The 13,079-nt window shown below is 47.1% G+C and overlaps 1 protein-coding gene across 1 annotated transcript in view; it reads left to right on the top strand.

Annotated features, from left to right (window-relative positions):
* The window catches only part of ZCCHC14 (zinc finger CCHC-type containing 14), a 48,326-nt gene that overhangs the window by 20,761 nt on the left and 14,486 nt on the right, over positions 1-13,079 (top strand). The window contains exons 3-4 of the mRNA XM_055412988.2: positions 3,640-3,713; positions 12,724-12,795. Of these exons, the coding sequence (XP_055268963.1) occupies positions 3,640-3,713; positions 12,724-12,795 (146 nt within the window). The remainder of the gene's footprint in view (positions 1-3,639; positions 3,714-12,723; positions 12,796-13,079) is intronic.

The following is a 13,079-nucleotide window of genomic DNA, read 5'->3' on the forward strand; positions in this document are numbered from 1 at the left end:
GCAGTGCTCTGGTTTTCTGATTAGGCATGGATCCAACTATAAAAATGGGAGTTCAGTGCAGTTACACATCTTACTGAAGGCCATGTGCTCTGACTTGTAAGAGTTGAGGAGAACCGCTGGTGTGCAACTTGAATAAGAAAAGAAGAAAATTTGAACCCAGGAGATGTTGAAAGGTACAGCGCACTGTCACACGCCGTCTCTCCACGTGGGAGCAGGCTGGTGGCCTCAAGCCGGAGTCCCACTGCGCGCCCCACCCGGATTCACGGCCTGGGCCCCACGGAGGCGTGCTCATCCTGGATGCTCTTCCTGCCCAGCCCTGGGGGTCTAGGGGGTCTTCCCAGTGGGCGCTCATCCTGTCTTGGGCAGTGCTCTCTTCCTCAGGTGATGGTTCAGTATCCAGCCCCTCAAACTGAACAAGTTTTTTTCTTATACATTTCAGAAAGGAGTGGGGCTTCGCGTGTGACATGACCCAGTCTGCAGGCTCACAAGGGTGGCAGGAGGGAAGGGGTTCTTGGCTACCAGTGGGCTTTCAGTGGGCTGTCAGCAAACGTGCGTGCACACAGGTAAACACTCTGAAACCATGAAACCATACTGCAGAGATGTGGCAGGAAAACTGCCCATAACTCCACTACCAGGCACAGTTAACCCTGTCATTTTTGATCATTTATTTTCAGTCTCTCTTTCTTTTGCATTTTAAACAACTATAATCATGTTATACGTGCAGTTTATAATATTTCAGGTAACAGGATAAGCACCTGTTCGTGTTTGTATTGTTATAAACATGGGCTTTAGCAGTTTCGGAGTTGAGAGTGTCTCACATCTTTGCAGCCCAGCTGAACACCTCCCAGCCCGGCCCTCGTGTTGGCCACCGTCACCGCTCTCACCTGCTGCAGAGAATCCGCCTGCCCCCACCCCCTGCCCCCAATGGGCTGTCCCCCTGCCCTCAGGGCCCTGTGTGGCCACAGGTGTCGCTTCCAGGGCAGGTGGCACTAAGAGAAGACAGCAGGTCTAGTCTGTGTGTCTGGTCCAGAGGCGTCCTGGCGGAACCGGGGCTGGTGATGCAGACGCAGAGCACAGCGTCTGGTGGGCTGGGGGCTCCAAAGAGACCTCGCTAAGATCTCAGAACTCTGGTCCGAAATGCCTCTTTGATTTGAAAACAGCTGAGTAACATTCATCTGCTTTTCACATTTTCCTGTCCAGATATGAGTCACTTCCCGCCATCAGTCCAGTTAGGGTTTTTTCTTTCTGCTTTTTTTCATAAATCCTAATATTCAACCCTGGCACTTGTAGGTACAAGTTGGTGTTCTGTGGCCCAGGAAAACGCCAAATAGGTTTTTCTGTGTTTGTTGACTTTGTATATTCTGTTGTCTAAAGAAGTGAAGGGTCTGGATTAGAGTGAGGTCATTATGGTTAAGTTTTTAAAAATAATGATTGGGAGAGTGTAAGAGCTGTTTATTTGCTGACAGTTTGCCTGGGGAAGTCAGACAGGAACAGTGGGTAGTTTCACTGAGCGAGGTCGGGCAGTGCACAACTGCTCAATGTAGTGTTTTCTTTGTTTTGCCAGAAAGGAAACAAACGTTCTTGTTTTTTTTAAAGAGTAATTCCTTCCTGTGAGATGCTATTTTAAGTTTAAAATACTCTAAACCAAATGGATTCTAGTGTCTCCCACGATCCGTATCAACCCTGATACAACTTTGTAGATTTAGAGGCTCAAAGACTGAGGCAGCGGTTTGTGAAGACAAGGACTCTGGTCAGTGCCGGCCGCCTTGTGCCCTGCCCCGGAGTACGGCCCAGCACACAGTAGGCGCTTCTTAAGACGAGTTGGTGAATGAACAAGTTGTTGGTTTAGGGCAGGGCTTGGCATGTTGTTTTCTGCGAAGATCCAGATGGTTGGCATTTCTGGATTGGGGAGGAGGTGTGTGAAGTCTGGCACCACTGCTGGGCTCTGCTGTCGGCGGGTGGAGAGTGCCTTTGGTGGTGCGTCAGCCCACAGTGTGGCTCTGCACCCTGGAGACGGTCACACCAATGGGCTGCCTGCGGCCCACCGCCCCTGACTTTATAGCACCGCCCAGTAGAACTCCCTGTGACGACCAGGGTTCTGGGTCTGCTCAGCGTGGCAGTTACTGGCCATGTGTGGCTGCCAAGTGCTTAAAATGTGGTTAGTGCAACTGAGGAATGAGATTTTTAATTTTACTCAACTGTAATTAATACCAGTGTAAGTGGTCCCATGGGGTCAGTGGCTGCAGTAGTGGGAAGTACAGGGTTAGAACCTTCCCGAAGCCTGGTACCCAGAGTTGCTTGTTCTCTGGGCGCTTAGACATATTATGGGAGGAGAGAGTTCTGTGGTAAAAAAAAAAAAAAATTGGGGAAATGTGGTTAAGAAAAGTAGATTTGTTTGTCACAGGACTTCTCAGAGCCTTTAATATGATCACGTACATGGGCAGTCTATGAAAAGGAGTTTCTTAGATTTTCCCTCCAAACTTTTGACCACGAAGCTTTCTGGGGGTTGGCCCTGAACGTCTTAAAGAGTGGTGTTTGCTGGAGAAAACTCAGGATGTGTGGCCAACCAGGAGATCGGGCGTCTGCAAAAAGTGTAACATGATTGTTTTGTGAGTTACATTGAGTGTGTCAGGTTAGACAGGTGTTGAGGATCGCAGACACACCCATAGTACACAGCCAAGCGACCTCCAGGAATACGGGTGAAAAATCAGGACAGTGTGTATGCTGTTCATACATACAGTGAGGGAGGAAAGCCTTCCTCATTCGCTGGGGTCTTTCCGGAAGAGCTGGGTTGTCTGACTGCTGCGCCTGCCAGAAGTTCATAAGCTTGAAGAAGCGAGCAGTTAAATGAGTATGTGAGAAGCATTCGTGTTTGAATCAGAAACTGGACATATATACCTGAGTGTGATTTGGGGCTTTGGAAACTAGATCATGTTTATTAAGTGCTGTTTTATTTTCAAAAATATTTGTGCTGGAACATTTGCATCTTACAAACTTAATTTGCATCTTAAAACTTAAGTGCTTACAAGTTTTATTGTATCATTTTCTTTGTGAGGAGAGAAAAAAAGCACCCGTGCGAGTGAAAGGGGAGGCGTGAGGAGGTGGTCGCTCTGGGGGTGTCTGACGGACTGTCCTCTCCTGTCCTGCTGGTCGGGTGGTGCTAGGGGTCTGCAGCGCCTGCTCCACAACTGCGGTCCTCGTGCCTGCAGCCTGGCCCCGTCCCAGAAGGAGACGGAAGACGCCGACGATGGCTCTGGGCAGCTGCGTCTCGAAACAACCAGAGTGGGAGATGTTGATCTTTTAGGGATGAGAATAGAGCATAACTAACAACCTTCAGTTACAGTTGTCATCTGTGCCTTCCAGCAGGCAAATAAACATATGTTCTTTTCAAGCACTGATCCCTTTTTTGAGATTTGTTTTTATATTTTCCCTGTATTTTCTGTCTCACGATCAACTTTGCCCTCATTCTGAGCTCGGCCTCCAGCCTCCCTTGTTCCTGACGAGCTCCCCGCAGAAGAGGTGGCGCCAGGCGCTAGGAGCTTTCCTAGCGATCGATGCAAACTAATCATGTATACTTCAAGCTTTTATTTCATTTTTATAATTCTGTTTGTTGTTTTTTTGTTTTGTTTACCTTTACAGTGAGTGTTGAAAAGATAGACCTGAAGGGATTATCACACAAAAAAAATGAAAGAAATGTTGAATGTTCCTTTGAGGTAAGATACTAAGTCTTTTTTCCCCTTTTCTCCTCTAAGGGATAGGAAGGGAATATTTACCATGAAGCAATACTTTTATTTTTCTAAATAGACGATGGGTCTTTTTGCAAAGCTCTGTGCCAATGCTGTGGGAGATAGAAGTGGGGGCTGGGCCCTGTGGGCGGCCGGCCCCCAAGATGAGCTTGCTGGGGCTGCTTGCTCTCTGCCCAGGGGGAGGGTCTGGGCTCGGGTGCAGCCTGGGGCTCACAGTCCAGTTGTGTCCCTGGTTTCTGTGTGACCAAGGACAGTGCTGAACCTGTCTGTGTCCCAGCACCTCCATTCAGGCAGAGGCTGGAGTCTGGGGGAGTCGGTACCTGCAGAGATGAGCCGTGTTCCTCTGCACCTCCCGATGACACAAACTCCTTGGTGGGTTTGAGGGGAATGCGCTCTGGACTGACACACTCGGCTCCTGGTAGTTGGTCACCTAATTTGGCTACAGTGGAGAATTGTGAAAATTGAGGCGTACTGTTTATCAGGCCCTTTGAACCCCACTCACAGCCAGTCTGCTCAAACTGGGTTTGGATTCAGCCTCCATCCTTAGCCTCTCTGTAAAGCAGTGAGCTTGGGCAGGGTGGATCCTCGGCCTCTCCCCAGATGAGGGGCTTGTGACCAGGATGGGGGCAGCAGGCTGGCATACAGGGACACCCCCAGTCTTTTGGAGGTCCAGCAGACAATTCCAGAAGGCTCCTTGGAGGCCTGTCTCAGCTCTGAGCTTACTGTCCCGTGTAAAGGTTATTGTTGAGTTTAGGAAGTTTCTACCCAGATGTGTAAGCTGAATGAAAGTGTTTTATTGTTTAAAGAAAAGCTTGGTTATCTGAACGCTTACTTCTCCTGATGAGATAACTGATAAGCACACTCTTGTGTTTAGGACAATGATAAGCCTTCACCAGCCAGCAGTTCAGCTAGTTTTTTTTTGGGGGGGAGGGTGGGGTTACTAACCTGATGTGCCCTCGGGGATTTATAGCCCAAACTGTATTTGTTGGATGGTAATTTGAGATACTGAGGAAAGATAAAATGAACATTTAAAAGCACACAGCTGTCTTATTTATGAAGCATGCTGCTCATTCGTGCAGCTTCAACCGTGTGCGTGCTCTGTGCAGTGAGCTGCCCTCTCCTGCTTGTGACTAAGTTAGGTGGCCGCCTATGGGATGTGAATGTATAACATGCATGAGCTTTGGTTTGGGCATCGCATCATGCTAGAAAGATGAGGCACCTTATGGTTGCCTAGCTTCCAGGGTTTAACCACAGTCTCTAGTTGGCTGTGGTCAGAGCTGCAGTTCTATAAACAGGAAGGACCGTGGACCCTGTGGGAACATCTCTGCACATACCTCTAAACTTCCAAATTCTCTGTCATCTCACACAACCATCTGTAAAAGTAAGTCCCAGGAGCATTTTTCTTTTCTTGAAATCAACACAATGATGCTAAAATTTGCATGAAGAAAATTCCCTGGTAGTCCAGTGGTTAGGACTTGGTACTTTCACTGCCATGGCCCGCGCTCAGTCCCTGGTTGAGGAGCTAAGATATTGCATGCTGTGTGGTGCAGCCTACATAAATAAGTGAATGAATAATAAATGGCATGTATATGGGAAAAACTATAGAGCAGTCAAAACAGTTTTGAAATGGACAGATTGGAAGATTCACTACCTGACCTCAGCACAGGTGTTGAAGTGCAGGGGCCTTGACACTGAGGCACTGCTTGGGGCCAGCGCTGCTCTCACATGTACACGGCCAGTTGATTGTTTGGAAGACTTTGGGAGAGTATCATTGGTGTTTTTAAAGATGAAACATTTTTAAAAATTTTCTAAGCGACTTTCTTTTTTACACCTCTGATGAGACAGGTATCACATACCATAAAATTCATCCATTTTAACTGTTCAGTGTTGAGACCTCCCTGGTCATCCAGTGGCTAAGACATCTGCGCTGCCAATACAATGGGCCAGGGTTTGATCCCTGGTCAGGGAACTAGATCCCCCATGGCACAACTAAAGTCCAGTGCAGCCAAATAAATTAAAAAAAAAAAAAAGAAAGTTCAGTGTTTTTACAATTTATTCAGAATTTAGTAACCATTACCACAATTTAATTTTGGTATTTATATCACCCCAAGAATCCCCATACCTGTTAGCAGTCATTGCCCTCTTCTCCCCAAGCCGTTACTAACCCACTTTCTGTCTCTGGGTTTGCCTGTGCTGCACACTTCTCATGAGTGCAGTCATACAATATATGATCTCTTGTGATTGGTTTCTTTCCAGCAAATAATATTTCTGCGGCTCATGTTTGTATCACGTATTGGTACTTCCCTTTTGACGGCTGAATGAGTCTCCACTGTGTGGATGGACACGTTCTGTTTGCCCGCTCAGCAGCTGGCTGGTAACACCTCTGGGTTGTTTCCACTTTTTGCCTCTTACGGGTAATGCTGCTGTGAACATTTGTGTACAGGTTTCCACGTGGACAAATGCTTTCATTTCTCTCGGATATACACCTGGGACTGGAATTATTAGGCCTTTTGGCTTACAGATACTTTCTTCCACTGTGTGGGAATTTATTTCATGTTCTTGATGCTGTCCTTTGACACACTCAAGTTTTAACTTTTGATGAAGTCCAATTTACCTACTTTTTCTTTCGTTACTCGTGCTTTTTGTATTTAAGAAGTCTTCGCCTAAGCCAAGGTTATAAGGAGTCATTCTTGAGTTTTCTGATAAGAGTTTTATTGTTGTGGAATTCCCTGGCAGTCCAGTGGTTAAGTCTCCACATTCCCAAAGCAGGGGGCACGGGTTTGACCCCTAGTTGGAGAGCTAAGGTGCTGCATGCTGCTCAACATAGCCAAAAAAAAAAAGGGAACTGTGACCTTCAGAAGGACAAAGGCTGCTTGGGCACCATCAATCAGGCTTAAGTTCCCTGCTTGCCCCAAGTGCTCTGTGTGTGTCCTGGGACCAGCAGCGTTCTGATGAGGCCGGAGCAGCTCAGGCTTCCACTGCCTGCGGCTCTGCTTGGGGTCGCCCTGGGCTAGGCTTGGGGTCAGTGGTGGTGACTGCTTCGTCTTGCGGGCCGGGCCTCCTCCTCTTTGGGCTAAGGCCCTGGATGCCACATCACCCTGGTCAATTATTATTGACAAAGGTATAAAGGCAGTTCAGTAAAGAAAGGTTGGTCTTTCCAACAAACGGTTCTGGAGCAGACAACCCTATGCAAAGAAAAAAGAATCTTGATCAAACCTCACCTCTTCTATTGAAGTTAAAACTAATTTTGGACCTAAACATAAAGCATAAACTATAGAACTTCTAGAAGAAAGCACAGAAAAAAGGTTTGTGACTTAAACAGGCAAGTATTTCTTAGGTAGGATACCAAAACATGACCCATAGAAGACAAAACGAACGAATTAGGCTTCATCAGAATTTAAAACTTGCTCTTTGAAAGGCTCTGTGGAGAAAATTGAAAGACAAGCCATAGAACTAGGGGAAACACATTTGTGAATTATGTGTCTGTTAGAGGATTTGTATTCAAACTATAAAAAGAACTCTCAAGACCTCAATAATGAGAAAATAACCCAATAAAAAATGCACAGACATTTTACCAAGAAAGATGTGTGGATGGCAGTGAGCACACGTGACCAGATATGCAGCGCCATTAGCCATTAGGAAGAGACCAGTTGAAACCACCATGAGCTAGTGCTGCCCGCCCATCAGAATGGCTGGGAACCATAGCACTGACCACACCAGCTGCTGGCAGGCATGTGGAAGGACTGTCCTGGGAGCGTGAAATGGCGAAACTGCTTGGGGAGACTGTTTGGGAGTTCTTTAAAAAGTTAAACATACTCCTAAAATATGACTCATCAGTCCCACTTCTAGGTCAGTACCCAAAGGAAATGAAAGTATGTGTTCATACAAAGGTTTGTCCACGAATGTCTGTGACAGCTTTATTCGTAAGGCCCCGAACACCCATCGCTGCGAGACTGGCATACACTGTGTGCTGTGACCACACAGTGGAGGAGTGGGCATGGAGGAGTGGGTTACTGATGCAGTGTGGACAGGGAGAACTCCGTAATTATGTGTGTGAAAGAAGCCAGGGGAAAAAAGAGTATGCTCTGTATGGGTTTATTTAGATAAATTTAGAAAATGCGAAATAATCTGCAGTGACAGAAAGCAGGGCAGTAGCTTCCTGGGGAGGGGTGATGGCTATGTCCGTTACATTGACCAGAAGGATGGTTTCATGGGTGTATACGTATGTCCAAACTGATCAGAGTGTGCATTTTAAATGTGTGCATTTCAGTGTCAGTTATACATCAGTAAAACACTTTTTAAAATTACCTGATGATTAATTTTTGTCCACAAAGCCCTAAATAATTAGGATAAATTGTCCTTTAAATAGGTTGTCTTTTGAACTTGGAAATGAATATCTATTGTACCGTGGCCAGAACAGTAAAAACTTTTACTGGGAGTGTCTGCAGTACCACGGTGAGGTGTGCCCTCTGTTGCTTACAGTGTAGGAAGACTCAGGAAGCAGTTTTTTCTGGAAGCTTTCACTTATTAAGGGAAAAGTCAGCGACACTTCCCGTGCCCCCCGCATGCCCCCCCTCACCATTTTCTCAGCCTTGTTTATCTCTAGTTTTAATTTTTGTGTCATTGTTTTCCAGGATGCAAATGAAAGGTTATTTTTTTATAGGAAGATGTAAGTAACAAATAGACCTACAAGTAGGAGTTTGAGTTTCCTGTTCTTTTTTTTCCATGGAGTTGGTTTTGTTTTTGCTGAAGTTGTAATTGCTAGTTACCGTGGAAATCAAATCCAGGAAGCAGATGACAGAATCTTTTAAAATACAAAATGATTTTGTATCCATGTGGAAATGTGCACATTTTACCAGCTTCCCCAAACTCACTGTTGAATAACTAAAACTTTTTTTTAAGTATATTTTTCTTTACTTATTACGCATGAAGGACAGGGTGGGAAAGAACCCCCAGAAGATGTCCCAAACACTTGAAATGCCTAGTAGACAGGAGAGTTGTATTGACTTAAGAGGAACTGTGGGGCAGTACCAATAAAAACCCCGTTCTTCTCATCCCCATCTCTGTTGAGAACCCAGTTGTTATTGTTTAGTCGCTCAGTCGTGTCTGACTCTTTGCGACCCCACGGACTGTAGCCCACCAGGCTCCTCTGTCCGTGGGGTTTCCCAGGCAAGAATACTGGAATGGGTTGACAGTACATTCATTTTGGTGCTGTGTCTTTTCTTTAAAAGTTTACTTTTCCATCTTGGAACAGTCTTCACTGCCCTGCATGTTTCCTCATGTTAGCTGAGGGTCAGTCTTGACAACTGCTGCTTCTTTAGTGTTTGCTCCCGTCAGCTCCATGTGTGCAGAGACTCCAGTGAACGTGCTCACTTCCCCCGGGGCACAGTCTACACCTCAGTGTCTGTGTGACCGCCTGCCCATGTGAAGGTTGTGGTACCCGGGCCACAACCTGGGTGGATGCTTAGTGCTTTTCCTTCCAGTGCTCTGTTCCACCTGGGGTTCATTGTCTCTCTCTGTTTGTTGCTTGGGAACAAATACTTGGAAAACAGCTTTGCCCCTAAAGTTTTCCCTGGTTGTGTTCAAATGCGTCTGACATTCCGTTGGTTTCCCCTCTGGAGCTGTGGCCCTTCTCCCACCTGGACTCAGGCTGGCACTGTCTCATTGAGGGCCCCCCTGTCTTCACCTTGGGGTCCCCTCTTCCCTGCTCTGGCTCCCTGCTCTTGGCTCGCAGATCACCTCTTGTTGCAGGTCAGTTCTGGTTCTTGTAGCTTCTTAGAGAAGGTCCTGGGGAGGCACAGTTCCCAACTTTCACGTTTGGCAGTGTCTTTATCCATCTGCCCTGACACGTGACTGGGAATAGAACTCTAGACCAGCCGTCATTTTTCCTTAGGAGCTTGGAAGCACTTCTTATTTCCTGTCTTGCAGTATTGCTGTTGAGAAGCATGGCTCTGTTCTACAGTTTCTAGAAATTTTAGGACCTTTTCTTGGTTCCAGTCACTCGCACATTTCTCAGAGCCAGATTTGGGTGTAGGTTTCCATCCACTGTGCTGGGACGCATCAGCCCTTTTTACTTAGGCCTGTTAACTTGGGGACCTTTTCTTGAATCATTCTTTTGATTTCCTCTGCCCCATTTTTCTCAGTTTTATTTTGGAACTCCTGCTGTCGGCATGTTGGTCCTCTATTTTATTTTATTTCTTTTTTCCTCTGTTTTCTTTCCCTTTGATTTTTTTATTCACTCTGTGGAAGAGGTCTTCATCTTCTGTGTCTTGAATTTTTCACCTCTGCTGTTCTTAAACTTCGAAGAACTCTTGTTCCCTGACAGTTCTTTTTTCATACCACCCTGCTCTTGGCGATGCTTTCTCCCGTAGCTCACAGCAAGTACTGTTAGTTTTAGCCTTAAAAACAGTCCAGAAGCACGTGGTCCGCGCTGCTCCGGCTGCCCTGTCCTTTGTGACTGTTCTCCCTGTCCCTGTGTTTGGCTTCAGAGCTCCCCCGAGGCCGGACGGCAGGTCTAGTGGTGCTGGGCACATGAGGGCTGTGACCTGAGTAGCAGGGCCTCTTCCTGAGCTGCTGCCCCTGCACCAGAGGGTGCTGAGAGCAAGACAGTGAGTCAGAGGAGTCAGACTCTTGAGTGTGAAGAAACACTTACCTGTTCTGTGCATACCATGCTTTTTTGTGTGTGTTTAAGATACATTGAAATCCATCTCTTTAGGTCTCAGTGGCTCTTTGAGTGAGTACTGCTGCTAAGTCACTTCAGTCGTGTCCGACTCTGTGTGACCCCATAGACGGAAGCCCACCAGGCTCTCCTGACCCTGGGATTCTCCAGGCAAGAACACCGGAGTGGGTTGCCATTTCCTTCTCCAATGTGTGAAAGTGAAAAGTGAAAGTGAAGTCGCTCAGTCCCTTAGCGACCCCACGGACTGCAGCCTAGCAGGCTCCTCCATCCATGGGATTTTCTAGGCAAGAGTACTGGAGTGGCTTGCCGTTGCCTTCTCCATTGAGTGAGTACAGGTGATGGGAAATGACTGTGCCAGCATTTGATTGGCAGTGTTTTTTCTTGCTGGTACAGGAACCGTGGGTTAGCTTATGACTGATGCTATCCTGCACTCGCTGGGTCACGTGTCTCTAGCTTGTGGCAAGATGCCAGGCTGCTCACCTGGTCCACTCTGGGGACTGGCTGGCCTCTCTTCTGGCTCAGGGCTGGGTCAGGTCAGCCTGTGATTCTGCAGAGGTGTGTTGCTGAAGTCAGCTTGTTTCCAAACCTTGCTTTGTATCTGCCCTGGGTGGAAACATCACCTCCTTTTGAAAGTCAAAGATTATATCAGGAGCAGGCAAACTGGAATAGTTGTGCCTCTTTAAATGTAAAATTGTCAGGGAAGCAGAATGACTGTTTCGATGTAAAATGGTATGTTTGTGCTGTGCTCACCATTTGGGTGTTGGACTTGGTGCTTTAAGTTGAGTTAGGGCATGTTCGTGCCACGTGATGTGCTTCACATTTTCCTTTGAAAACCACAGTGTCAACAGTGCTTTGGGTCATACATCTAAAGCTAGAAAGTTCTCACCTTTAATCGTGGCTGTTACTGGTGCTTTACGCGGGTAGCAGCTCACTACCCCCAATCTTGTTTTTAGTGTTGTTAAAAGATTTAATTATTTCAAACAGAAAAAAATGGTGTAGGTATTTTCATTTTAGTGTAGGTAGATTTTGGATGGTGCATAGCACATTCATTAAAAAATGCTAGTTCTTGCTGTGATGAATTCTGGGAGGTGTCGATAATTCAGAGATAAAGGAGAAAGGTTCCTTGCCGTGATCGATTTGTATTTTGTTGGGGCTTGAAAAACACACCTTAGTAATTGTAATGTGCTGTGACAGCTCCGGAGTAGGAAGGGACTCGTGTGAATTTCAACAGGGAGGAGAGATGCCAGCCCTGAGTTCAGGCCTGGGAGAACGTCAGCAAACGCGCAAGAGGCCAGTGGGTGGTGGGTGCTTGAGAGTTGCTTGATTATCTCCAAGCTCTGGTTTCTCTGCATCAGTGTGCATGTAATGCCTCCTTTTGGGCGACAGAAGACTCTCGGTCATTTTATTTCCTGACCTGAAATCCTCCAGTGCTTCTGGACTTAGGGTGAGCATCATGGTTTCGCGGTTTAAGCCTTCTCGTTCTGGGTCCTGCTTCCTTCCTGTCCCACCTCCGTGCCTTTGTCCTGCCTCGCTCCTTCTGCGTTCAGCTCACGCCTTTCTCAGCACAGGAGAGCCTCTGACAGGCGTCCGTGCTGACAGAGGTGGAAAATACCGCAGACAGTGCTGGGAAGCAAGTCCCCTGCCCCAGGGAACTCGCAGTCTGTTTGGGAAGATGGACATTTGTGGTTGTGAACTGAAACTGCCCGCTGTCATAGTTACAGGGAGGAAGAGAACACACAGCAGCCTTTGTAGAACTTCCGGAAAGGCCTTTCTGATGTTCTCTGCTGAGTTCTTCCCCCGCCCCCTGCAGTGGAAGCTGTTCCTTGCTCTCCTGGTCCTGACTGCCCTAACTTGTGTCAGACTCCTGAGAGCCACCAGCATGGCCACAGCCCTGAATGTGAGCACTCACTACTGGACGGGCTCACCTCTCATAGCGTCTTGACTCCATGTAGACTGACCTGAGCAGGGGGTTCCCACATGGGGGACTGTGCACACAAGCAGTCGGGGTTGTCAGGGACTTTATGACGCTTTAAGGGGCAACCTTAGACTCCACACATGAGTGACTTAGTGATGTTTGAATAATTGCGCAAAACAGGAAGTTAAGCTTTAATGGACTAGAGTTATGTTAACATCTTTTCTATAACACGCCAAGGGGTATATAAACGCATGAGGCTTTTATATATATAAAAGTCTCGTTCCACTACCGCCATGTACTGGCTGTGAATCCCTGGAAGAATATGTTGTGAATTGAGTATGTGGTGTCTGTTTTTAAGGTTTGTTTGTTTATTTGTTTTTAAGGTCTTGTGGTCTGATTCTTCAATCACATCAGTAACCAAATCTTCCTCTGAAGTGACTGAATTTATTTCAAAGGTAAGGTGATTTAAGGGCTCTTATAAAAATTACAGGGTCCCGTTCATCACAGTCAGAAGGCAGCCTGAGGTCCATGAACGCTGCCTTGAGCCAGGGCAGTGAGTGCAGGGTGGGCATTCCCACTCTGGTGGGGCATGTGGTCCACACTCCTTCCCGTTGTTGAGAACTAGGCGGGGCAGAAAGGTGTGAGTCCGCCGGTGCCGAGGGCTGTCTGGCTGTTGGTGGTTTGTTGCTCTCCAGCCACGGCTGAGGGAGGGCCTCACACGGGTGACAGTGCGCAGAGA

Source organism: Moschus berezovskii, chromosome 22 (assembly GCF_049115385.1).
Source record: "Moschus berezovskii isolate FMDL1 chromosome 22, NW_MosBer_1.0, whole genome shotgun sequence".
NCBI classification, from domain to species: Eukaryota; Metazoa; Chordata; class Mammalia; order Artiodactyla; family Moschidae; genus Moschus; species Moschus berezovskii.